This window comes from Cricetulus griseus, chromosome 2 (assembly GCF_003668045.3).
Source record: "Cricetulus griseus strain 17A/GY chromosome 2, alternate assembly CriGri-PICRH-1.0, whole genome shotgun sequence".
Classification (NCBI taxonomy): Eukaryota; Metazoa; Chordata; class Mammalia; order Rodentia; family Cricetidae; genus Cricetulus; species Cricetulus griseus.
Genome location: NC_048595.1, coordinates 424,207,557 through 424,233,231, shown reverse-complemented (window position 1 = coordinate 424,233,231; position 25,675 = coordinate 424,207,557). Strand labels below are relative to the sequence as shown.

The window sequence follows — 25,675 nt, the reverse complement described above, 5'->3', positions numbered from 1 at the left end:
GTCATGATGTAGGATTCGAGAAGAGTAACATATCTCTGGACATTTCTCTGGTAAGATAAGACCACATGGAAATACTCAGATTAATAGAAATCAGTTAGAAATTCAGTCAGAGCTAGCCAATAAGAAGCCCTGGACATTAGCTAACAGTCTCATGAAAAAACAAAACAAAACACTATAGCTAAATGCAGTTTACAAGTTGAATATAACATTGACTTAAAATTTGGGAATAAGTTAATGAAATCACTGTATTAATAAAAACTCATATATGACCATCTCAATGTGTAAGTATTCATAAAATCTGTAGGTAAATGACACTTATTTGGAATGTTTGAAGTTCTTCTTGTATCAGAATAATACAAGGATGTCCAATATAATACTGCTCTAGCCAACACTGTAACATTGTGTGAGGATCCCTAGCAAGCACAAAAAATAAAAAAAAATAAGACATGCAAACAGATAATGAGACAATGGAACTGTCATCATTCATAGGCAACATGTATAAAACCAAAATCTGCAAGGAAGCCCACTGGATTCAGTAATTAAGTTTTGCAGTATTTTAGAACCTAAGGTAAATACATTAATTTCAATTATACTTTAATATACTAACAGCAAATTATAGGACTTTTTTAAAATGTATATTAGAAAGGATTAAAGGGGGTGGGGGATGGAAGAGTATGGTGAAGGATGAAAGGTCAGGGGAGGGATAAATAAGACCAAAAGCCTTTTAAAAAAGCTAAGTGGAATCCTACTGAAATAGAAGCTTCCTAAATTTTACACATATAAAAAAATAGTTTAAATGGAGTTACCTTATAATGGGATAACCATAGCCATAAGGTACCAAATAAAAACTCTAGCTCCAGCAATGGGTTACCTCCAGCAATGGGTTGCCAGTCAATGGAGTCCCCAAGTATTACAGAATATTGCCACTGTTCTTAGTTACTCTCTAGAGCTAAGTGATAAGAACCTGTTATGGAAGAAACCATGCACTTGAGTTATAAACATGGAGAAATCAAGTGGGTCCTGACCTAGAAGCTTCATCCATATTGGCTAGCTTTTATGGTATTAGAAAGGGCTATGTATGCAATCATCAGCCCCACCCATCTGTGAATCTTGCAAGTCACAATAACAACCTTCCTGGCAAGACATGCCTATTGGTTCAACAGTGTCACAACCATTATAGAAGTAACCATACACTTTCTGTTCTGATTTAAGATATGCTCCACAAGATAGAACTTATAGCTGGAATTGTTAAGGAAGCCAAGAACCTGTGCCTCGATAAGTCATGGGCCTTAGGGGAAGATCTACTACTTATCTGCTAAATGGATATAGCAATAAAAATAACACCAAAATAGCTTATATATATACCATAGGTAAGTACACCACTCAACCATCATCAAATAAGCGTTGTTTTACAGTAGATGGCAATTAACACAGAGACCCACAACTAGTAAATATAGACAAGAGACTTTGGCACACTAGCCCTAAATGGAATATATATACTCCATTTAGGGACTCTGCATCACAACACTTCCCCCAAGCCTCAGGAATATTCCTAGAAGAGGGTGTGGAGACATTGTAAGAGTCAGAGATGGTGGATGACTTTAACAAAACAGTCTTTCTCAAATAGAAACAGGGTAGATTCTTATATGAATTCTCAGCAATTGTGACAGTATACTCAAGTATACTTTGTCCAAGCTGAATCCAGACACAACCCCAGCATGGACAGGGGAGATAAACAAATAATCCCACCATTAGGCTAGGAACTATTGGCATTTGATAGCTGTTGGAGACGTCAGAGTCAGTTTTCTTTTAAGTTGTGACCTCTGATACATGAACCATACTTCAGGGCAGCCCCAAACCAAAGAGTAGTTGACCAACATGAACTTGACTTGATGAGTCTAAAAAAAAGGTGTGTGGGGGAGAAGATGAAGTTGAATTGGTAGGAAGGTGGGTGGATCTGGGAGTAACTGGGGGAGAAAAGCTGAAAATGATCAAAATATATTTATATGAAATTCTCAAATAATTAATGCAGATATTATTAAGAAACGTGTAACAGTGACAATGGCATTAAAATACTTTGGGATAAAATGGACCATAGATGTAAAAGGACTATATACTGAAAATTTGGGATAAAATTGATAGAATAGTGTTAAAAAAAACCCAAAACTGGACATTGCTAAGTTGGGCAGATGAAATGCAATCTCAGTCATGCTTCCAATATACTTTTGGGGGTGGGAGTGAAAAGGCAGTTCTAAAATTTGGATATAAATTCAAGATACCTAGAACAGTCATAACAACTTATATGAATAGAGTGTTCTGTAATATTACCAAATATATAATGAGATGGGTATCTGCAAACATAGTCATATATATATAATATATATATATATATATATATATATATATATATATATGAAATAACCAGTGTTTACAGTTACAACTGAACTGTAAATGGGTCATATACATAAAAATGAATCAAACTGGGATCTTAAAAAGTTATAGTAAAAACACAAAGGAAAATACTTTTTGACCTAGGATTGGGTCAAGATTTCTAGGTTACAACCCAAAGCACAATTCATAAAATAAAGCATTGATAAATTGGGCTTCATCATAATTTAAAAAATTCTGTTCTTTTGGAAACACCTAGTGATTGGCTTCACATGAAAACACAGCTAGCCAGGAAAAACTGGGAAGCATGTACCTATTAAGAGGCTGTCTCCAGAATATCTAAGAAGCCATCTAATTTCATAGCAAGAAAGAAAACTGCTCAGGGGGAAAAAAGAGGAGTGGGATATTTAAACAGGACTTTTACTCAAGATACCTGGACAGAAAATTGACACATAAAAGATTCTTACCATCACCAGTCACTAGGAAAATGTACTTAACAGCACAATGAGATAACAACAGAACTTAACTAGAAAAGCTAAAGTGAAACAGCACTTAAGTTTTGCTGAGTATGTTCATGAAATGACTCTCGCATCTTCTCCCAGAATGCCCAGTTCCCTGATATTCCTTTTAGGTGCCTAGACTTGATGTGTTTCTTGTCTTTTTTGGGCTAGTACCTCTCTATGACGTCCTTGGGCTGAACGTTCTCCTCTGTGGAAACTAATTGAGCCAATGTTTCATGGGAAAATATATAATTAAAAACTAGTATTTTAAACACCCAATATCTCAGTTATTCTTCAAATGTTTGTATAATATTGTGAACATATTAGAAAGGGAGGAGGCTGAGAGGAGAATGATATTCTGCATGTGTAGATACACAGTGTGGCAGGTGGAAGGGGCATTTTGATGAGTCTGTCAGCTTCTCAGTTCATTTGGAATGACTCTGCATGGGGGGTTATTTCATTCAACTCAAAAACTATTGTGTTTACTGAGGTCTGAAACAGAATCTAAGTTTTTATCCTTCAACTTGCAGGACTCTTGGCTTCTAATGTGTTTTCATCTCCCTAGCACCTCTCCTCCTATGTTGCTGTTCATGGTTACCTTGCGTCATGCCTGAAATCACAGAGCAAATCCAAGCAAGCACAGAAAAGCAAACACTGAAAACCCCTCACCTCAAGCATTGTTTTTTGCCTTGCCTTCTGTCCCTATTTTAAATCCTGCCACAGGAAATTGGATGAAGGAGTCTTCTGCCATACGGATATAACACTGCTGACTATTTTGTCATTTCAAGATGCTGAAAACTAACTGAGCTTAGCCTTCCAGAAGTCGGGTGTATTCCTTTATAGACCTTTCTGCAAAACACATAAAAGTGATGGGTGAAGGGGAGGGAGGAAGAAGTGCTGGCTGGTTATCTACCCTGACAAGCAGAAGCGTTTACAGCATCTCTATGCCATTGGCTCACAGGGATGAAGCTCATGGAAGCAAACGAGCAGTGCCCAGCAACTTTCTCTTTTTTTTTTCATCCAGCCACATGCTTCAGAAGAGCTCTGACATTGCTGATAGATTGATTTGAAGCAGCCCAGAGCTACACTTAAATATCACAGGTGTTTGCAAGGGCTTTCTGCTTCAGCCACTAGCATTTCTGTACGGCCCAGGAAGTGTTCGTTAATAAGCTTCCTTTGTCTCTCTTTCATGTAACAGACCTGACTTACTTTCTACTTGTCTAATTTGTTGTCTAGAATTAAATAATATCTCCCACAAGCACTTTTCTTTCTTCATGCTGATACCAACACAGATTTTCTGAGTTGGCTTTTTTTCTTCATGTTAAAATGTTGCTCAGCACTTTCAAATCATGTAGTTGATATGGCCTCATCAAATGGCCATCACTTTCTTAACTATTAAACAAGTCATGCATTATGTGAAATAGTCTGAATGACTGAAGTATTGAAAACAAAATTAGCCCAAACCAAATCCTAAGCCTGCTCTCTCTCTCTCTCTCTCTCTCTCTCTCTCTCTCTCTCTCTCTCTCTCTCTCACACACACACACACACACACACACACACACACACACACACAACACTGTTGGGAGTGGGTACTCATGCTCATAATCTGTTTTATTCATAATATTTTCAAAATGTCCCTAAAGGTTTGAAGGAATTATTGAGGCTTTGGTTATTGAAGACTCTAGTTAAGTTACAAACATTTTCTTGCCATTGAGGAATCTTGGGTTCATCAGATGACTAATTTATAAAACAGGGGCAGGCAGTTAGTTCTCATGTAGAGAAGAACACACATAGTCTGGATGGTAGGGGTAGCTGCTCTGGAGAAGAAAGCACACCTGGGTAAGGCTCTATATTGTGTTAAAGGGGTAGGGGATGCTGGGAGACAGCTCTGGAGGAGGATGTCTGCTGATTACATATGCTGAGGAAAGTGTTTGCCCTTTTCACATGTTTTCTCAATCCCTGGTGTAATGACGATAATTAATCTAAGAACTATTAAATGTAACACCAGCTCTCATTTATCAAGCCCTTAGCCTTATATATTCGAGGATGCTTCAGTCATTAACACACTCAGTCTTTATAATTAGATAAAATACATCATTAAGAAGAATTCTAGCTAAACCGTGTCATTAATTTTGCACTAAAATGACTGACACAGTACACGAAGTCTGTTTTTAACAGTAGAAACCTTTTGTGTCCATAGTGAATCTACAAAGTAGTACAATTTCAAGCTATGCTTGACTTCTGGGGGCAATCAGCTTATTTCTTGTAGATTACCTTGCTATGTCTCCTGTCATTTGAGGCCTGCAGACTGGTCCTTTGCTAAATCAAACTATACTTAATAAACCTTCCTTCCTGCCACAGAATGTACCCCAGGCTCAACACACACACTCTCCTCTATATAAAACAGAGGCAGGCTATTACACATTCCAAAGTTAAAATAACTGAGAGAATCAAAATTTAAAAAAATATAAGTTTTCTTTAATCAGGTAGAATATAGGTGTTTTTTTCATATATTTATTTATAAATGCATTTGTATCCCTGAAAAGGCTGGTACTATGTGCGGGAATCAGAATCACTGTCCTAAATAATATGCAGACAAAAATTAAGCTGTCCCCACGTATTAGGGGAAATAAGGTGAGAAAAAATCAAATTATCTTTGCACATTGGCTTTCTAACCTGCATTGTCTTAAGACCAGGTACTCATGACAGTCATCCTGGAGATGTCATTAATGGGGAATGAATGTAGGGTTTATTCTCATTGTGCCAACACCCTAAGGTAGAGCCTTTGAAATCCAGTTTGCTGATGAATTAAAAAGTTGGTCTAAGAAAATACAAACATCGATATTTCCTTTTGCATCTTGGAGGATGTTTTATAAAAGAAATGGGGAATTATTGTTTGTGGGTAATTAAAGTAGCTATCTATTGTTATTCTGCTTTACTATCTACTTCACAGGAATATAGTTAATTCTGACCTTCCGTGGAAGAGTCAGTGAAATGCAGACTTTGAAGCTGCCTCGCACTGGACACACATTCATCCTGAGCGGTTTAGGGGTCTCAGAAGCAATGGATATGTGCACTGCAGTTCCCAGAGAAGGGCTTCATGTCCAGCATGCTTGTTTTACAGTGGTGCAATGCTTGATACAAAGCATTATCTAGCTGAGAGGAAGGGAGAAAATATTAAATTAAGGTGAGAGACTTGCGCTCAGTTAAGACCCATTTTTCAGAATATGTTCATGAAAATGTTACTGGATTTGTTTAAGTGCATATTTTAGCAATTTCCCTAATAGGCACATAAAATGGGCAATGAAGCTTCCCTTTGCTTAAGAAAAGAATCTTATAAAGGAGTTAAAAAGTCAAGTGGAAGAAATTATTAGTTGGTTAATTAATTTACAGAGTACAAATTATAACAATGAATCACAGCACAGTTTCCACAAATGACATGCCATTAATTATTTAATCACAAAATTATAAAAACAGAAAAATATATGTTATCTTGGCTACAGATTTTTCTGCTTTCTCTTTTAAATCATAATTTTAGATTACAAGTATAGAGTACATTTACTTTAATAACTTAACCATTATTAATAGTTTGCATATTTTCTTCCAGCTTCTTGAAACAAAATAGGGTCCCTCATACTCTATCTATCTATCTATCTATCTATCTATCTATCTATCTATCTATCTGTACATATAGTTACATCTGTCTATATGTATATATAGTTATCTCTACCTATTTATTCATCTAGCTTTTATCATCTATCTATTATCTATAAATGTATCTATACAGACTTAGCTGACTAGTTTAATAATATACTATGAATACCTCTTTTTGCAGAAGAGAGATGCCTTCTTTTTTCTGCACCATTATATGTTATGTGTAATGTTCTCTCAGTACTTGGGTTGATATACTAAGGTTTTTAATAATTTACTTTTAATAATTTACTTTTAATAATTTAAGTTTTACAGATTTATTTTTTGTCATTAATTAGTACATACATAATGCATTTCATTATGGCATTTTCAAAAATAATGTGTTTTACTGGACCTCCCTTACACCCTTCCTCCCTTATCTAGTAGTCGCCTGTCACATGTATTCTACTCCCACTCATGGTCTCTTTCTAGTTTTATAAACTAGACCACATCACATATACTCAAATATGTTAATAGTAAAATTATGGTCTGTATGCATCATTTGTGTTTCTGAGTCAGAGTTAGGTCAGTGTGCTGATTTCCAGATCCATTCATTTTCTTAAAACCTTCATGATTAATTTCTCTTTTTTTTTTGTAGGTGAATAAGATGCCATTGTGTGTATGTACCACATTTTCATTATCAATTCATCATATCGGCTGGTTCATTTCTTTTGTTGTGAGTGAGTGGTACAGCAATACATATGGATGCACAAATACCCTTGAGGTGGGACTCAGGGTCCCCCACTATTGGCAAATGATTGGTATTCTTCAATATTCAGAACCCAAGTTTTATCATGAAACAGCTTCATAATAACAATCACCATGCAGACACTTTTATATTCTTACTTGACCATTTCTTATCAAGTTATGGAAATGTCATTGCTAGATCAAAGAGTCACATACTGTCGTTGCCTTTCAGAAGGGGAATGTGCTTTGTTCTGGTCAGCTGTATGTAATGGCCTGTTACATCTATCCTTTACCAAACTAGCTATTGCTTTCTTTTAATGCATTTACTAACATTAATACCTACTATTGATCCACATACATATTTTCCTATGCTTATATATTTAGGAATACTTTTATTCTTCTGAAAAGTGGACATACAGTTATTTTAAAAATTCTATTAGTATTTCTTTTTAAATTTAGATTGTTAATCCAACTAAAATTTATGTTTATATAATAGATAATGTAGGAGTATAATTTTATTTTAAGAATAATGGCTGTATTTGGATAACCACACCTTTTTCTTCCAGATACTTGTACTGACTATATACATTTATATTATATATTAAATTTCGAGACCTTTCTGCAATGATCAACAAGCTGACAGCATTTAGAAGCACCAAGGAGAAACACTACTTAGTGTATCTGTATAGGTATGTTCAGAGAGTCTTAATTTAGAATGGGAAGGCCCGGCCCTCTCTGTATGCATATGGCACTGTCATAGGGCAGGGTCTACAGATCCATCTCTCTCTACACTGTGACCAGCTCTGCACAGTCTCACAGCTTTTGCCACAATCATGAGCTGTATCATCTCTTTACTCTATGAGCTGAAATCAGCATGCCTTCCCTTAAGTTACTTTTGTCAAATAATTGGCTACAGCAATAAGAAAATTAATTGATATACGTAGGTAATGTTTCCATTTTTATTCGCTTTTATATTTCTTTATTCCAATTCAGATATCACATTTGAAAGGTTAAAATTATGGTTTTATGCATTATTTTTCTATAGTTCATATATTGGGTTCTATCCTTCTACTAAATGCATCCTCTATTTCCACTGATTAGACACAGTAGCATATACTTGTAACCTAGCATTGGGAGGCAGAGACAGGAGGATAACATATTCAAGGTCAGTCTTGGCTACATATACAGGGTCTGTCTCTAAAACATAAACAACAACAACAAAAACCCAAATATTTTGTCAACTTATAGAAATATTATATCACAAAGATAATTTGGTATTTTCTTTTATGACAAGAGAATTAGGAACAACTTTTTACTCATTTTAACCTGGTGTGTCTTATGATATTTTAATTACTATTTGTTTATTTGTGCATTTTTTGGGTGTGTGGTGGTATATGCATCTGTATGTGTATGTGTGTGCACCATGGTGTGTGGGTGTGGAGTCAGAGGACAACTTACAGGAGTCATTTGTTCTCTCCCTTAACAATATGGGTCTCAGGGATTAAACCTGGCAAGAAATGCCTTTATCAGCTGGGCCATTTTGCTGGCCCTGTTTTGTTATATCTATTTTATAGCACTTGGTAAACTGTTGTGACTTTAATTAAAATTTTACCCTAAAATACCATTTATTATCTCTGTATTATTCATTCTTTAATCTAAAATGTACTCTGATATCTATTGTTGGATTTAAAAGCTAAAATTTAAATCTATAGTTATTTATAAATGTTTTATGATGATTTCTCATTTATTGGAAACTCAATATGAACAAAATTGTTCTTCTGTTACTTCACATATGTGGAATCCCTAGGGCAACAGGTGTATGTGCTTGAATTTTGTATATGTTTGCAAGTCTCTTTCTACATCCATCAACAATGTGTGTCTATTTCACCCAACGAAGTAGACTATCAAACTCCTGGCAGTATACTAGAGTGAAAACTTCAATCAATTAAAAATTTCATCTTAGTTCTTATTAGTATATTTGAACTATTCATATATTGATGGGACAGTTCTTGTTTTATTTTTCTCTGGAACATGTCTTGAATTATTCATCAATTTTAAAAAGAAAGACATTGGGTTCTTCCTTTATGGATTTCTAATTTCTAGGAACATTGTGATATTAAGATTAATTTTTGTTCAAGCTTTATATTTGTATAAAATATTTTTATGCTTCTACACAATGTAGAGATTTTTGTTCTGCAATTTCAAGATTAAAAATCAATTTACCCAGGTTTTCTTTTAAGAAAATTATTTATATTAGTGACTAGGGACATAGAAGAATGAAGTTTGGTTCTTCAGAAAGCCACTTAAATGTTGAGTGGTCAAGGCAGCTGCCTGTAATTCCAGATGTGGAATGTGGAGGCAGGGTATCCCCAGATCAAATTATCCAGAGATCCTAGACACGCTCTGGGCTTGACTGAGAGCCCCTTCCTCAATGAAAAAGGTGGAAGGCCCATGGAGAACAACTTGAACCTTGGGCACCCACACACATATTCACCCACATACATGCACCACATTCATGGCAAAGTATGCATATACACTCATACATATCACACACACACATACACACAAGATGCAAAAAGAAAATCATGCCTAAGCTGATGAAATTTGTCCTGATTTATAGGATATAAATTTAAAAGTTATTTCTGATAACTATCCAGTTATTCTAACACATTTTTTCTTCCTACAGACCATCTCTCCAGTGATTTCAGATATGATTTAATCATGTACAGAATTTTCTCTCATTGTTAAGTCTGTTTATGAACTTTTTATTATATCCCATTGATATCTTTGCATTGGGCACCGATGCTAGTTTTATTTATTTATTTATTATTTATTTATTTATTTATTGGTTTTTCGAGACAGGGTTTCTCTGTGGCTTTGAAGGCTGTCCAGGAACTAGCTCTTGTAGACCAGGCAGGTCTCGAACACACAGAGATCCACCTACCTTTGCCTCCCGAGTGCTGGGATTAAAGGCATGCGCCACCACTGCCTGGCTAAGTTTTATTTTAATGACATATATTTTATTATATTGTATGCACATATACACATATGTAGAAACCTGCACATTCCTTTTTTTACCTTGACAGTTTACTCAGTTGCAATAATTTTAGTATTTAATTTTCTTATGTTTCCAAGTATATAATTACATCTTTTGTATATGAGGAGAGTTTTACCTGTTTCGAACTTTTTTCTCGAAGTCCTCCCTTTTCTGATTATGTTAACTGGTTCTTATCATATGTGAGCCTCTCATCTTTCTGTAAATCTCTACCCACCTATTATCTATCTATTTCTATGGCTCTCATCTCTCTATTACCTATCCATATTTTCCTCATTCATCAATCATCTATCTGTATCACTTGGCATCTACCTATCACTACATATCTATCTATCTATCTATCTATCTATCTATCTATCTATCTATCTATCATCTATCTAAGAAGTTAAGTAAAAGTGATATCATTTTACAAGTGATTTTAATAGGAAGGTCATTATTGTTTATCAAATATGACTCTGTTCCTTTTGGATGAGGTCGATGACTGTTACCATGTAAAAACTATCCATTTACATTATCAAATATTTGGTCCCTTTTTTTTTTTGGTGATGGTAGTGGTATGACTATGACTGTGTAGTGGTGGTGTGAGTGTGACTGTGTGGTGGTGGTGTGAGTGTGACTGTGTGGTGATGGGTTCCATTACTGTGGAAGGTGGAGACATGGTCTTGTAGTCTATTCCAGGCTAGCCTTAAGTTCATATGTTAGGAAACTTAAGTTTCCTTAGTTTCCAGGGAGCTAGGACTGCAGACATGCACCACTTAACGGGATTGTCATTAGCTTTGCTGATTTTTATATAGTGTCTTTGACTGTATATAGAAATACTAACAGGATCTTTTTTTCTCAAATCTAGAAATAAGAGAGATTATAAGAGTAGAATTCTCATGTTAACTATTCCCAAATCTGCTATAAACCTTACTGTGTCAGAATGCATAGATTTTAACAGGCTAATAGTTTGTGAACAAAGTACAAAATCCCTTTTCCAAAATCTCTGAAGACAACAATGTCCCATCAATCTGAATAAAAATTAAGGTATGGTTAAAACTTAACATGAAATCATGTGAGCTTCATTATCTTCACTCAATAGTTACAATATGATTATTGTATATTTTTCAGAAATGTCATGTTATTCATTATAGAATGTTACTTCTTACCACTGGTGATACAAAGCTTATAAACCATACTCACCAGTAAAATCCATGAATGAAAGATATTAAACACAAAGCTAATTGTATTTTTATTTAAAAATTCACTAGGATCATATAGTTGCTTTTATTTTTAATTTGAAATCTTTGTTTTTCCTTAAGCAGTATTATGCTTTATTACAAAAAGGGGACACCTCTTTCTTGCATCTTCTCTAGGAAAGTTTAATGGCATTTACATGGTCTCACTCTTAAATGTATGATGGAAATTTTAAAATGTGAAAGTACAATAGGTATTTAAAACACTAACTCAATAAGGAGGCTCATTGAATGAAAGCCAAAGTCCCCTGCTTTCACATCTCTTGTGCTCTATTTCCCATTCTAGTCACCGAATCATAGTTTAAAAGTTGGTGTGTATTTTTCTAGAACGTTTCTTATGCCATGTACAGATATAAGAGAAGTATTTACTCATGTTCAAATCTGATTAACAGTGAGTTGAGAGTGAACATTGTTTATATATTGGTACATCACTATCCTTTTCACTTTCCACAGGATTCTTTTATATTTATGATCAGTGTGTATTTACTGCATTAAAGATATTAGCTTTTTTCTCCCTTTGCCTTCTGATTTCTAACCCCTACAAGTAGCAATTAAAACATTATAGCCATTCTCCCAGGCCCTCTTCCTCTGCCTCTTCCCACCATCTCATCTCTCTCCACTCTTCTTTCTCTGTAGGTATTTCTGCATGTACATATGTGTGTGTATGTAAAGAAATAGAATTCTTTTTTCTTTAAATTAGAAACAAGATTGTTTTACATGTCAATCCCAGTTCCTTCTCCCTCCTCTCCTCCCTTGCCCCTCACTGGTCCCCTATACCATCCCCTTTCTGTTCCCCAGGGAGGGTGAGGCCTGAGCTGAACTCTGGAATCCAGTTGGAAATAGAGTTCTATATTGTGTGTCTTTCTCAATCACCCTTTATCAAACTTTTTGAGAGCAGGTCTTCCACTGAAGCTGAAATTTACCAATTGAGGTAGACTGGCTGGCCAGTGAGTTCTAGGGACCTGATTGTCTTCACCTCTTTAATGCCTGGATTTCAGGTGTATATAGTGCTGGACCCCACTTTTTAAATGGGTACTGCAGATCCCACCCCAGACCTTCAGGCTTATATGGAAACACTTACCAACTGAGCCATCTCGTTAGCTCTCCCCATAACTATTCCACTATATAACTAATATTAGGTGTTTTTCTAGTCCCATCCAGTTTAATGTATATGTAGTATACATACCTCAGTTCAAATGTATTAAGTACATCACACGAGAAACATAATAGATATAGTATGCATTGCTGCAATCTATTATTTTATTTGGCACTGGAAAATATCAGTAGTGTATGTTTAAAGACTGTCTGTGACATATTTCACTACCCCACTGAAAACAATAAGGTTTTGTGCTACCTTCTCACTAAAAAATGCAGTGAAAATTCTGTGCATGAATGTGGAATAAAGTACATATTGTACAATAGTTAACTCTAAGTAACATGAAAACTTTCATAGAAAATGCTTTCTTAAAAGTTGTCCAACATTTCTCAATTTTTTTCTGCCAATCTTTGTCAATAAGAAGTGTTGCCAATATTAGAATATTATCAATACAAAATTGGTATCTCATTCCTGTAATTTTTGATTCCTTTTGGTTAAGTTTATTTTCCAATTTATTACACAAGGTTTTCTGACAATTTCTTTATTAATTACTTGCTCGTTTCTTACCTCATGGAGTTGATTTTTATTTCTTTCTTATTCATTTCAAGGAACACTGTGTATATATTAGAGCTATTAGCAATTGTTCATCATAATCTTTAGAATGTGTTAGATACTAAATATTTTTCTTTTCTCTTTGCCCTTCTGGCTAGCCTACTGCTTGCCTGACTTTCATGACCATTAAACTAGAAGAGAGTAAGGAGTGTGGAGCTATCTATTTGAGTAGGGCTTGTGTTAAATTTAGCTTAGTTAGAAGAGAAATGGAACTACTCACTTGATATGTATAGAGGGTTAGGGAAGGGTTCTGGCTCTCCCATATTTCATGAGATAACTTCTCTTTTAGAGGCATAAATAATGACTGACAATAGTCCCATGTGTGGAGGATAGGGGGAGGATCCAGAATCTCCCAGATTTCATGAGGTAACTTGTCCTTCAGAGGCATAAGTAATGACCGACTATATACCAATGGAAACAAAGTCTATAAAAATGAACTTAATGTTTTTGTTGTTTTAGTTAGCAAATATTTAATAACTACTCACACTATTTGCAAAGATATACATTTGGCATCTATAAACATGGTTTCCAATGACTTACAACAAAAGCATTAAGATGAATATGGAAAACTCAAAAGTTGCATGAATGGTTAAGAATAGTAAATTGCCATGAATGCTAATTCACATTAAAATATACATTATTGGTTACCAACTATGCATATCATGATAAGTTTACAACTATTATAATATTTATATTACACCCTAAACTGAAACAATTTTGTTAGCAAATACTATCCAATACTAATTTATATTTGCATATTATTAGAACAACTAAGTAATTACCCCCTGAAAAAGGTACTCATTAATTAGCATGGAAAGGCCTGTGGCTAAAAGATAAGTCAAAGTTATATAATATTGTGAAAATATTGTGGCAGAGTTTGAGAATGTCCTGTTTTTTTTTTTCAAGAGGGCATTTGGGTCACCAGCTCTCTCATGTCTGCAGAGGAAAGAGAAGCAGCTGTTGAAGAAACAGTGGATTCCTGTGCCTATATCCCAAGTAAAAAGTTTACACCTCTCTTTCCTCTAATATGATTATTATACATGCCCTGCTTGGGCAGTCATATCTTTCCCTAATGTTTTCTTACTCTGATAACACCCACAGTTTTTCTTAGTGCTGAACCAAAGTGAGTAAGAATGAAGTCTTTTTATGGCTTGTTTGTATTTATTTAGAATCACTAGACATCTTGCTTGAGGTAATCATCAAGATGAAGAAATTTAAAATTCTCCTTTATTCTTAACATAATTAGAGACAAGTTTTAGAAGTGTCATGCTACCAAATTGATACTTACAAATTATATTGAAAAAAAGGAAAGTGTATCATTGTTAACTCAGGAAGAAATTAAATTGCCTTTTATAAAATTAAGAACATTCACTTCTGTAATAATTGTTACAGTTCTCATTGGTGACTGTTCTTGGTGACTGTACTTTCTCAATTACCAATGTATTATCTTTCTTTTTTTTGCTTTGTCAGCTCATGAATAAACTTAAAGCAAGGGCTTTTATATTACCTGACACTAAGTTTTAAGGTTAAATATGTTAGATTCTATCAGTTTAAACATTTAGTTTCTATCTTCAATGCATCTTGCTTTGGGCAAGTTCTAACTCAGGACGTCAGAAAAATCAATCTTGTTACACAAAAGGGGAAGGACTTGATAGCCAAGCCTTTATGTAAACCAAAAAAAAAAAAAGTGTCTTCCAAAGTCATCAACATTTATAAAGATTGAAGAAAATGTATAAAATGTTAAAGGACCACATATAAATTAGAATCTATTGCTTCTACTTGAAATCCATAGTGTGTATTTTTAACATGTGCTTTTACTTTAATCTAAGAAGACAGTAGGCATACTTTTATGTAATAGTTTTTACTACAATTGACAAATATATCATCTAATATAATGAGATCAGCTTACACTGTGCTGGAACTACTTATAGTCTGTCATATTTACTTTCCCTCCAGCTCTTCTACATATGTGTCTTTTTCTTTTGTATCTATTTCCATAACTATGCTTAGAAAATCAGTAACTCAAGTGTGGGCTCAGTTTGCTTCATTACTAAAATATAGGTCTTAGGGGTTTCTAATCCTTTTGAACAATGTCCTTTGGCGGTGATCATACCTTATGTTTTGAGACAATTGTCAAATCATTGACATTTAGTAACAAAAACATCGCTTAATAGTATATTATTACAACTGTTAGTCTTCCTACTTATTTAAATCCAGATTCAGTTCCCTTATTATTTAAAAAAAATTAACTTCTTTGGAAGTAGCAGGAGGAAGCACAAGTGGTCTTTGTATGCAGTGTTATGAACACAACATCAGAAAACTTAATTAACACACTGTGCACTTAGCATGAACTCATCGGTTATACAAATAGGTACTCAAAGCTTCCTTTATCACACATGCACAAAGAGTTTTATTTGAAGACGAATTTGTAATATATGATAAACTAAAGCTAATCTTGAGTAGTGACATATTAAATATGGCTAGTTTGAAGTGGCTGTCTTAACATTTGACTAGACATGAAGTCTAGATATGGTATAAGCTTGTGTTGGGTATCTGGAGTGATTTATTAGATGCGTGCTTTAATGCTGCATCCTAAACACATGGACATGATTCTCTAAATTCAGCTGAGTGTGGACAGACAAGTTTTTAACTGTAAACACTTACTCTGAAAGCAGGGCAAAACTAACAAGGGCCACCCAGGGAAGACAATATTTTCAAGGACCTTTTTAGGTGGTTACTTACACCAACCCCCTAAAAAAGGTCTCCAGTTAAAGACTTGTCAATCCCATTTTTGATGATTGATTAGGTAGCTGAGCTTTCCTTCTTTTTATCCTTGGAGAAAATGAAAAATAACAAGTCTTCTTCTACTTTAGACTAACCATTCATATACATCATGACAGTTACTTCTCTCCTGAGCCTTCTCTTCTGGACAAATTATGCTAACTCCTTCAGTCTATCCTCCCAGGTCCTATTTTTTTCAGCCATTAAATCATCTTACTGTTCTTTCTTGTATCCTCTCCAGTTTCTTTAAGCCTTTTTAGAAATATGAAGTTTTAAATCGTGTATCTTTGCATATATAAGACACATTAGAACTTCTGGGGTGTATTTATTTCTAGCTCCTGAATCAGAGATGGCTACCATAAGTCAGTTAGATAAGAAGAAAAAGAGAAGCCAAATGAGCAATTTAATAACTTAATGTAATGGACTTATAAGATAAGAAACAGGAAAGCCTATGGCCAGAAAAAATCAGAAGGGGTCATGATTAATGCTTTGGGGAGATACCAAACCACAAAATTTATTTTTAAAACAGTAAGAGTCACTTTTGTTTCATCTTTAAATAACGATGCTATTTTTACACTAATTATCCATCTGTCAAGGAAAAGATTACTATGTGAGACAATGTAAGTTCAAACTATATATATATATATATATATATATATATATATATATATATATTGAGATAGCCACTGATACCTCATCAAAGGGCACATCAATTAAGCATTTTAGTGACTGGTGACAAGGGCTACAACTACCCTCCACTCCAAGCACATGAGAATGCCAATGGGGCATTTGTGGATTGTTAGCTAGTGAAGTATTTTCTCTCCTTTGACAGAATATAACCACTAACTAGGAAGTTTGTGATTGTATGATACTTACTGATAGTGTCTTGGGGGATCATTGCTTTGCAATGTCTTCTCTGTGGCACTATCTCGATTTCAGATGACTAACATACATAATTTTCTCAACTATTCCATTTCATAAGGGGAAAAGAAATTAACCCATAATCTTGTATACCTGGCAATTTCTCATCTGTAGCAATTTCTGTAAGAATAGGGCTCTTCTCTAATGAAAATATTGGTTACCTTCCTGCCCTTCCACACACATCACTTTTTGCTTGAGCTTAAGTACACTTATAATTGAATTTATATTCTTTGGACAACTTTAAACTTGAAGCCTTATTTACCTCCAAACCAAAATACCTGACATTTGCTCCAATCTCTGTCTTAGGATACACTATACACCATGGAATTTGGAGTCTGCTTCACAGACTCCAAAATAGAGAGAAATTCAATCACTACAAAAAAATGGGACTGTGTTCTCTCCAATAGTCTCTTTATAAATCAACAATAAATAACATGGGTCACAACAAAGCCAGCTTGCAAGAGCTCTAATTCCCCAGATGAGAAGCTACTCAATTCACCCATCCCTAGTACATTTCACTTTAAGCCTTCAGAAAAACATACATGCCAGCGCTGCCCATATTGAAAAGCCAGGGGTAGATCTTAGAGGGCTCTTGCACTGAATGTCATGCAGGTGTGAAATACTGGTGTCTTGTCCTAACCCCTTCTTGAAAGCTAATGCAGGGCATTCTTACCATTTTTGCAGACAGGACAACATTGTTCTGGTTCATAGATTGGGTTGACACATTCAGGAACTGCGCAGTCTGCTACAACACAGTGAACTTCATTGCTGGGCTCACAGCGACACCATTCACATGGAGAGGGCTAGGAACAAATTTCAAATTAGCCCCTTTTCTCCTATAACTTAATGCTTGCACATTCATATGCTGTCAGAAGACAAGACATCAGTGTTTATATTGACTTTAGTTCCATTCACCACATGTATGATCATTCTGCCCACAAAAGAAGGCAACCTATATAACCAAGTCAAGAAGAAGCACTGCTCAGGTCTCTGTGAATAATGAGTTAATGTGCACCACTGCCTTACTTGGCAGAGAAGTGTTTGGCTAGCAATCCTGCCACTTGGTTGTTTGGTTTCTAGATGTTTGGCTTCTAGAAGGTAAAGGATGCTTTACCTTCCTCTGGGAAAAAAGATGATTTTAGAACTTATGAAATCAATAAGTACTTATCCTGGCTCTTCCTATGAATGCTTGTTCAGGATAGCTTAAGCTTAAATAGCACCTTTTCAGTATGAATGCTATAGAAAATTTTATTTGGGATCCAAACATCCAGATTTAACCTCCTGAAATAATTTCTTACTACCTTATCCTTGCCTGCCTGCTTTGAGAAGTGAACTAAAATCAATTGACCTAAAAAGCTACCATTTAAGAATGAGTCAAAGACTCTAAAATGAAAATGGGAAAATAATGAATACAAAGCTGAAAAGAATTTTAATCTTTATAGTACTTACCCACCAAGAATGAGTAGATTTTCAGTTTCATTTCTAGAAAATACCAGTGACCATTTCATCCTATATATATTCAAGCTTCACACTTCAAGAATCTTAGGTTTAGACCCCTAGGATGAAAGGTCGGCACTCTTAGAAGTCATACATTTTCAATACTTTCCCAGCCAAGCTATTTGCTGTCAGGAACTTCTGCCTCAAGCATGATGCTGCAGTTCCACAAGTACCAAATGATCTAATGAAACCCTCTTTTCCTTCTCTGTGGTTACTGTCCAAAATTCTGATCTGTTTCTGGTTCTTTCAGAAGGAATTATCCAAGTAATTGAGATGTTCCCTATCTCAAGTAGTTTGAGTGAGATAAAAACCAGTGCATTGATTACTTTAAAAATTCATTTAATCTCCATTTTGTGCTTAAAGAATGATAGCCCATTCTAATTGTCTTAGTTTTTGGATATGAGTTAATAGGAACCATGGTAAAATATTGCTCTGTTTAAGGGTGATAGATCAGTTTATCCAAGATAGCACAGAACTCTCTACCCATTAAGTTTAACTATTGTATAACAATCCACCACAATATCCCATGCTTTGCCATGAACTTGAACTTTTCTAATTGTTACTGTACTAAGAAATTGTATATTCCCAATTTTCCTATTTCTGCCCTAATCCAAGAAAGGAAAATTCATTGTGTTCTCATCTCGTAGATGACTGAATAGGTTGATAGAAGTTTAACAGTTTTTCTAGGTCCTATAGATAAGCAAAGGGAAGAGACTTGAAGGTAGGAGTGTGACTGAATTCCATCCTGTTGTTTGACAACAAGCAGCACTATTCATCATATCCTCATCTGAGTAGCTGATATCCCATGATTGTCATATTTGTCCACACAGACCAGGTCCAGAGGAATAACCACTAACACTGGGAAAATCAGCTTATGGAGATTATGTACTTCTTAGGGAAATTACTCATGCTTGCAGTTAGTATATGAAAGTTATTGTGTAATTTATCAGTGAGAATGTGAGTTGAAATATTGCAGGAGGGATATTTATCTGGTCATGTGTCTTTTATTTTGGGAGATTGTCGCATCCTCAAGTTTGAAGGCTGGAATTATGCTTTGTGGTGTCTTATAGAGGAATTAACAAATACTGAAATCAATAAATGGTGGACATTGTGTGCAGAGACCACCCTGGAATCCAAAGAAGTACTATTATTGAGAGCTGAGACTTCAAGGATTGGTGATAAAAATATATGGGACATTTTGAAAGGGTATTGAGTAATGAAACCAATTAGGAAGACCATTATCTTCCTAATTCTCAGTACTACCTGGTCATGTTTGAACTTGGCTTATTAACATTCTATGGTTATCCGTTTCCAGCCATAGTTCTCTCATAGTCATGCTGTTTCCTCTTTTAATTTTATTAATTTGTTATTTCAAGTTATCTGTCTTTGAGACCTTATCCTGTCATTCCCCACCTTATCCATCCTTCAGGCTCAGTGTGGCTGGCATGTGTACTCCAGCCTAGCCTGGCATGTTCACCCTCTAACCTGCCTTCACTTACCAAGTTTTCAGACTGTGATCCAGCACAGTCTGAGGAGTCCTGCTTGGACCCTCCCTTACCTTTATTTCTTCAAATATTAAACTTCTGGCTCTCAGCATTCAGTCAAATTCCACCCACTGACCTCCTAGTGAGGCCCCTTCCTGACCTTGCCAACCTTGCCAAGTCTTACTGACTCTGATGACATTGCCATTTTCTTGCAGTCTGATGTTTTGGCCTTCCTTTTCATTGTTGAACAGATAGTTTTTAGACAGTGGTAAGTTAGTAGAAGCAACCGATTGGCTGCTCTGGTGTTAAGTTCAGATTTTTAAAATCCCTCCCACTTTCCAGTATAAAACTGTAAGGTTTGGTATTTCTGATAGAACTTCATCTTAAGAACTGAGCTGGCTACAAACTTCCTTTTATTGGATCCTTCAACATGAAAACTACAGATTAAACCTAAAAATGTTCCCATAAAATCAAAGATTAAGGAATAAAGCTGTCTTTGGGGGAACAGAGAATACTGAAATAAGTAGATGGCAAAATGTTCCTACTAGTTTTTCTATATTTTTTTAAATAAGAACATTTGGAGCTATTGGAGCTATTTTTGTCAGCTAGGTATTTGGGAAGGCAGATAATGAAGTGATACCATCCTAAAATTTTATTTCTTCTTTCAAAGAAATCCCTGAAAATGCTTCACTTCTAAGCAATATTTGAAAAACAATGTAATACTTGCTACATTTTCATAAAACATTATTGCAATTAGGATTAAGATAATATTTATTTGTTAATGTACATATTAGGTGCTATGAGTGCTATATGTGCCTTATAAATCTATTACATCTCTACCTTAGTGACTTGGAATGGCTAATGTGGAACTGTAAGGGGACTATACAATTCACCTGTAATTCCCACTGTCTCCAGATACATTGCATCTGTGACTAATGCTGTCCCACTTGGCCCTAGATTACAAATTTCTCTTGTTCATGAACTCATACATGAGAATATGCATAGATTAGATGAGTATGACTGGATAAAGAAACCAGTGACGTAAGTGTTGGCTTAGATAACTAGAAGGTATATATTCTTTCTTGGTAGCAAAAACTGAAACATGGGAAGATAGATCTGGTTAAAAAATGGTTAGCTTCAAACACTGAGCTGAACTCTCGAATCCAGTTGTAGAGAGGAAGGAGTGATGAGCAAAGGGGTCAGGCCAGGCTGGAGAAACCCACAGAAAAAGCTGACCTGAACAAGGGGTTACTCATGGACCCCAGACTGATAGGTGGGTAACCAGGACTGTTCCAGATCCCCTGAAGGAGGAAGTCAGTTTGGAGGTCTGGACAATCTATGGGTCCACTGGTAGTGGATCAGTATTTACCCCTAGTACACAAATGAACTTTGGGACCCCTCTCCTCACAGAGGTATACTCTCTCAGCCTAGACACACTGGAGAGAGTATAGGCCCTGCTCCAAATGATATGACAGACTTTGAAGATCCCACAAGTAAGGCCTCACCCTCCCTGGGGAGCAGAAAGGGGTTTGGATAGGGTGGTTGGTGGGGGGCAGGGGAGGAGCGGAGGAGGGAGAGGGAACTGAGATTGACATGTAAAAGAGGCTTGTTTCTAATTTAAATTGAAAAATGGTTAGCTTCAGGCCAGGCATTGGTGGCACACACCTTTAATCCCAGCACCTAGGAGGCAGAGTCAGGCAGATCTCTGTGAGTTTGAGACCAGCCTAGTCTATAACAGCTAGTTACAGAATTTCCTCCTAAGCCACAGAGAAACCATGTCTCAAAAAACCAAAAACCAAAAAACAAACACAACAAATGGATAGCTTCCAAAGACCTTTTAGCTGAAATTGAACTGCAAAATCACCATGATCTGAAAATGTTTGTAGAACACGAGGGATGGATTGGAATCCTGGAAACAGTATCATGAATGCCCAAAACATTTTAAATTGGAAAAGTAGCCTGGGAACCAGAAACTTAAGTTACTGGAATAACAAAATAATTGTAGAATATTGTCAAATATTTTCTTTATGAGAGTGTGGGAACTAACGTACTCATTACTGAAGGTCAAGGTAAGATTACAATAATATGGTTTTGCATACTGGCTAGTTAGAACTGTCTACATGTTTATAGAAACACACAATTGTTTTGCATTCTGAATGCCTGGGCCACATCCTTCCACATCTGAGGAAAGCCTGAAAATGAGATATATGACAATCCAGTCATCTGGAGTTCTGGGTGTCTATTGGTGCCATTGTTTCAACTATCCAGGAAGAAATGATCATTGTCAATAAAGCTTACCATACAAATCCCAATGTGAAAGTTACAAGAAGTATATAGCAGCCCCACATTTTCTGTCACCTCTGGTATCTGTTGAAAAGCTCACCTTTAGTTCATGAAGTTATTTTACTGTTTTTTGGACATTCTTCACTTGTTCTTGTCTATTGATTTCATAGGTTTTAAGCTGCTTATAATACATTGTTCAGTCCTGAATTTTCAGCACCTAGAAGACGTCTTAGCATGACAATAAATATTTAACAAAATCTACAACCATCTGTGCAGAATCTGTGTTTTCTTATCTGCTGAGCCACACCTCTAGCAGCTTGATCTGTGCTCATCATGTATGGAAAGAATTTTGACTCAATGGGATGCTGGCATCTTATTTAAATATTATAAAGCACACTTTGAGGAGACAGATTCCTGACTATGAGTCATGAAATAACTCTTTGCGTTCCAATATTATGTCAGTGAACATAAACTCACTCGGTAACAGTAATTTTAAATTCATAACATTCATTGTGCAGTTCACAGGTAAGTCAATCTACAAGCAGTTCATTGACTAACTTATCTAGCAGTAGATGATCATAGACTTTTATTGCATTAGAAAATACTATGCTAACTAAATTTAAGGCATGAGTATAGGCAGTGGAATTACTAAAGCCATGAGAGAAAGCAAGTTCTATCTGTAATGTGTCCCAAGATGAATGGGGCTCACTTATCACAGTTATTTTAGTATATTGTAAAGTACATTTCTTAACAAAAAGTCCTGGTTTGAAACATACTTTTTCTCTTTTAAAGAAGGAACAAAACACCCCCTAGTATTCTGAGAAACAGAAACTTGATTCCTCGAAAGGTCTCTGAGAATCCTGTTAAAAGCTGATGAGTGAATGCAGGGATAGATTCTAGAGGCCAAGTTTTGTTGCAATATCTAAATCAATGGCCTTCTTTCTGACCGATTGATACCAATCAAGCTCCATGCACTGAGGGTTGTTTCATTTCTTTGGTCATGAGCAAAAGTTACCAGAGAAAATACAGCTCAGCCCCCTTTTACAAAGCAACCCATTTGAACAAGTATTTAAAAATCTAATCCCGACAAATGGGAAGCATTGCTTCGTGAGGCAGCCTTCTTTTGGAGATAATTTATGGCATAAATTTTATCACTTTATGGAACAAGTCTCATTACTTCCAGACTGGATGAGAAATTTGGAAGACTCCATTTCAAATTTGCTGATGCCTGTCAGGAATCTCACTGTTCATTTCATTAAAATATACATTAACTTACAAAGCGCAGGAATAGTTAGCATCCACTGCCGCTTGTGTAGATGGTGATTTGAATGCAGCAGATGCCACCAAATAATCAGCAGATCCGATGGGTTTCAACCCAAACTCACAATCATGAGAAAGATGACCCATAGCATCTGATTGAAATTCTCCTTTGTGTTCCTGATCTAATGAGCTTGTGATGACCCCTCCAGTGAGCTGCCCTTATTGACTGCAGTGTTTTGAGAACATTGAGGTTGAAACTCATCAAATTACAGAGATTTGGCTGAAACTTCTTTAAGAATATTAATACTGCTGATGAAAATCATCATGTCCATATCTACATATCTCTATCTTATCTATCTGTATATCTACATATCTGTGTACATTTATACAAAGCTATATCTGCATAGTGATATCTTTATATACATACCTGTCTACCTATCTGTATTTACCTCTGTATATCTATATGTCTACATACGCCTCCCCCTCTTTATGAATATCCAACTATGCATGTATCATTTAAATAATGGGTTAATTAGCAACAGTTCTAGGTTTTTAGAAGGAGTTTGTGATTTGGAAATATATCATGGGATATTATTGTGCATGTGCTCATCAAAATACCTTTCAATTTTGCTGAAAATAAAAGCATTTTATAAAAATGGTCATGAAATGTGTCTTCCTAATACATTTCTAATAAATGAGATAGCTAATAAACTATGATTTAGAAATATATAAATTCAAAACATTGTTCATTACAAATAGTTATCAGCATGGATTTTGTAACATAAAGTATATAAAGTGACAACACTAGAAATGACCCATCTATCCTGCTTTCAGTGAATGACAACCCAGAAGTTAGGATTTAAGCAGGTAGATTTCAATATTGTAACAAAGTTTACTCAGAATAATAACTGGTACTGTTATAATGGGGAACTCGATTTAGTTCCCCATTTAGATTAGTATTTAATCTGAGCTCGAAGAAAATATAAAATGTTCAGAAGACAGACGAAATGGCAACATTAAAGTTATTATCAAGCACAAAGAAGTTCCTTTGCTTTGAAAGTTCAGCATTATAATATGAAGGTAAGATTATTTTGAATGTATATTGTTTACTTGAAAAGGTTTCTTCTTAAACAACAGTAAACATTTTGGCATCTTTTAAAATATTTTGCAATTTTTGAGAATTTAACACTATGTATCTTGGTCATGTTTACACACCCACTTCCTTGCCAACCTTCCCAGCTCCTCCCCCACAACTTAATGTTCTTATTCTGAAGACAAAAGAATGACTCATCCACTCCAGTTTGTGAGATTTTGCAATGTTGACTTGATACTACCCATTCCAATAAATGGATGGTACGTAGAATCAACGAATTTTTAAACTCTCAAGAAATTCCATGACCAAAATTCAGCTTTTCTGAACTGTGAATAGTTTCCAGAAAAACAAATACAGACAAGGAAAGTGTCAATTGATGTACACTTCAGTTGCAGTAGCAGAAATATTTTTTGAACAGGCAAAGTACACTTATCAACAAAATGCTTGCTGTTCTTTTAGTTGCCACTAAAATCTTCACATGAGAATCTGAAAATATGGAGAAAGGTCACAGCAAAGGTCTGATACCTGTGAAGTACTCTAGAAAGGCAGCAGCTGGCAGTCCCTTACCAACAAGCTGGTGGGATGTTATGTCTGGTACATAAACACCCCTGACAATGTTCATGGGAGCATGTTCATCAGAGCCTGGATATTCTGTGATGAGGATGCTCCAAGGACCACACATTTATGTGCCAGGAAAATATACACAACTGTATAACTTCAAAATGTTCCTGATGGCTCTGGAAAGGACAGACTGTTCGTATCAGCTTATGAGTAGTCATCAGCAAGAGCATTAAAAAAATTAACATAGTTATGGGAGACTCTAAGATCATGAGAATTCTATACTCTCAAAGAATCATATAAGAAAAAATTGCACCAGTATCAGTTTACAGAAAACATCAAAAGTAAGTGAGGGCAAAAAAGAGAGAGTATAATAACACGGGCAGCTAGCATTGCATGGTTGGTAGAGAATCCATGTTCTTCAGAGTCTAAGAGATGGGACACTGGGAAAGAAATAGAGATTACTTCCTAAAAACTCTTGCCACTGTCTCAGTTTCAGAAAGTTGGGTTATTTTCTTCCTTTTCAATTTGGCAA

The 25,675-nt window shown here is 35.5% G+C and overlaps 1 protein-coding gene across 1 annotated transcript in view; it reads right to left on the bottom strand.

Moving 5' to 3' along the window:
- Positions 1 to 25,675, bottom strand: part of Vwc2l (von Willebrand factor C domain containing 2 like) — a 141,926-nt gene that overhangs the window by 102,813 nt on the left and 13,438 nt on the right. Inside the window, exon 2 of the mRNA XM_035439239.1 lies at positions 17,639 to 17,768. Within this exon, the coding sequence (XP_035295130.1) occupies positions 17,639 to 17,768 (130 nt within the window). The remainder of the gene's footprint in view (positions 1 to 17,638; positions 17,769 to 25,675) is intronic.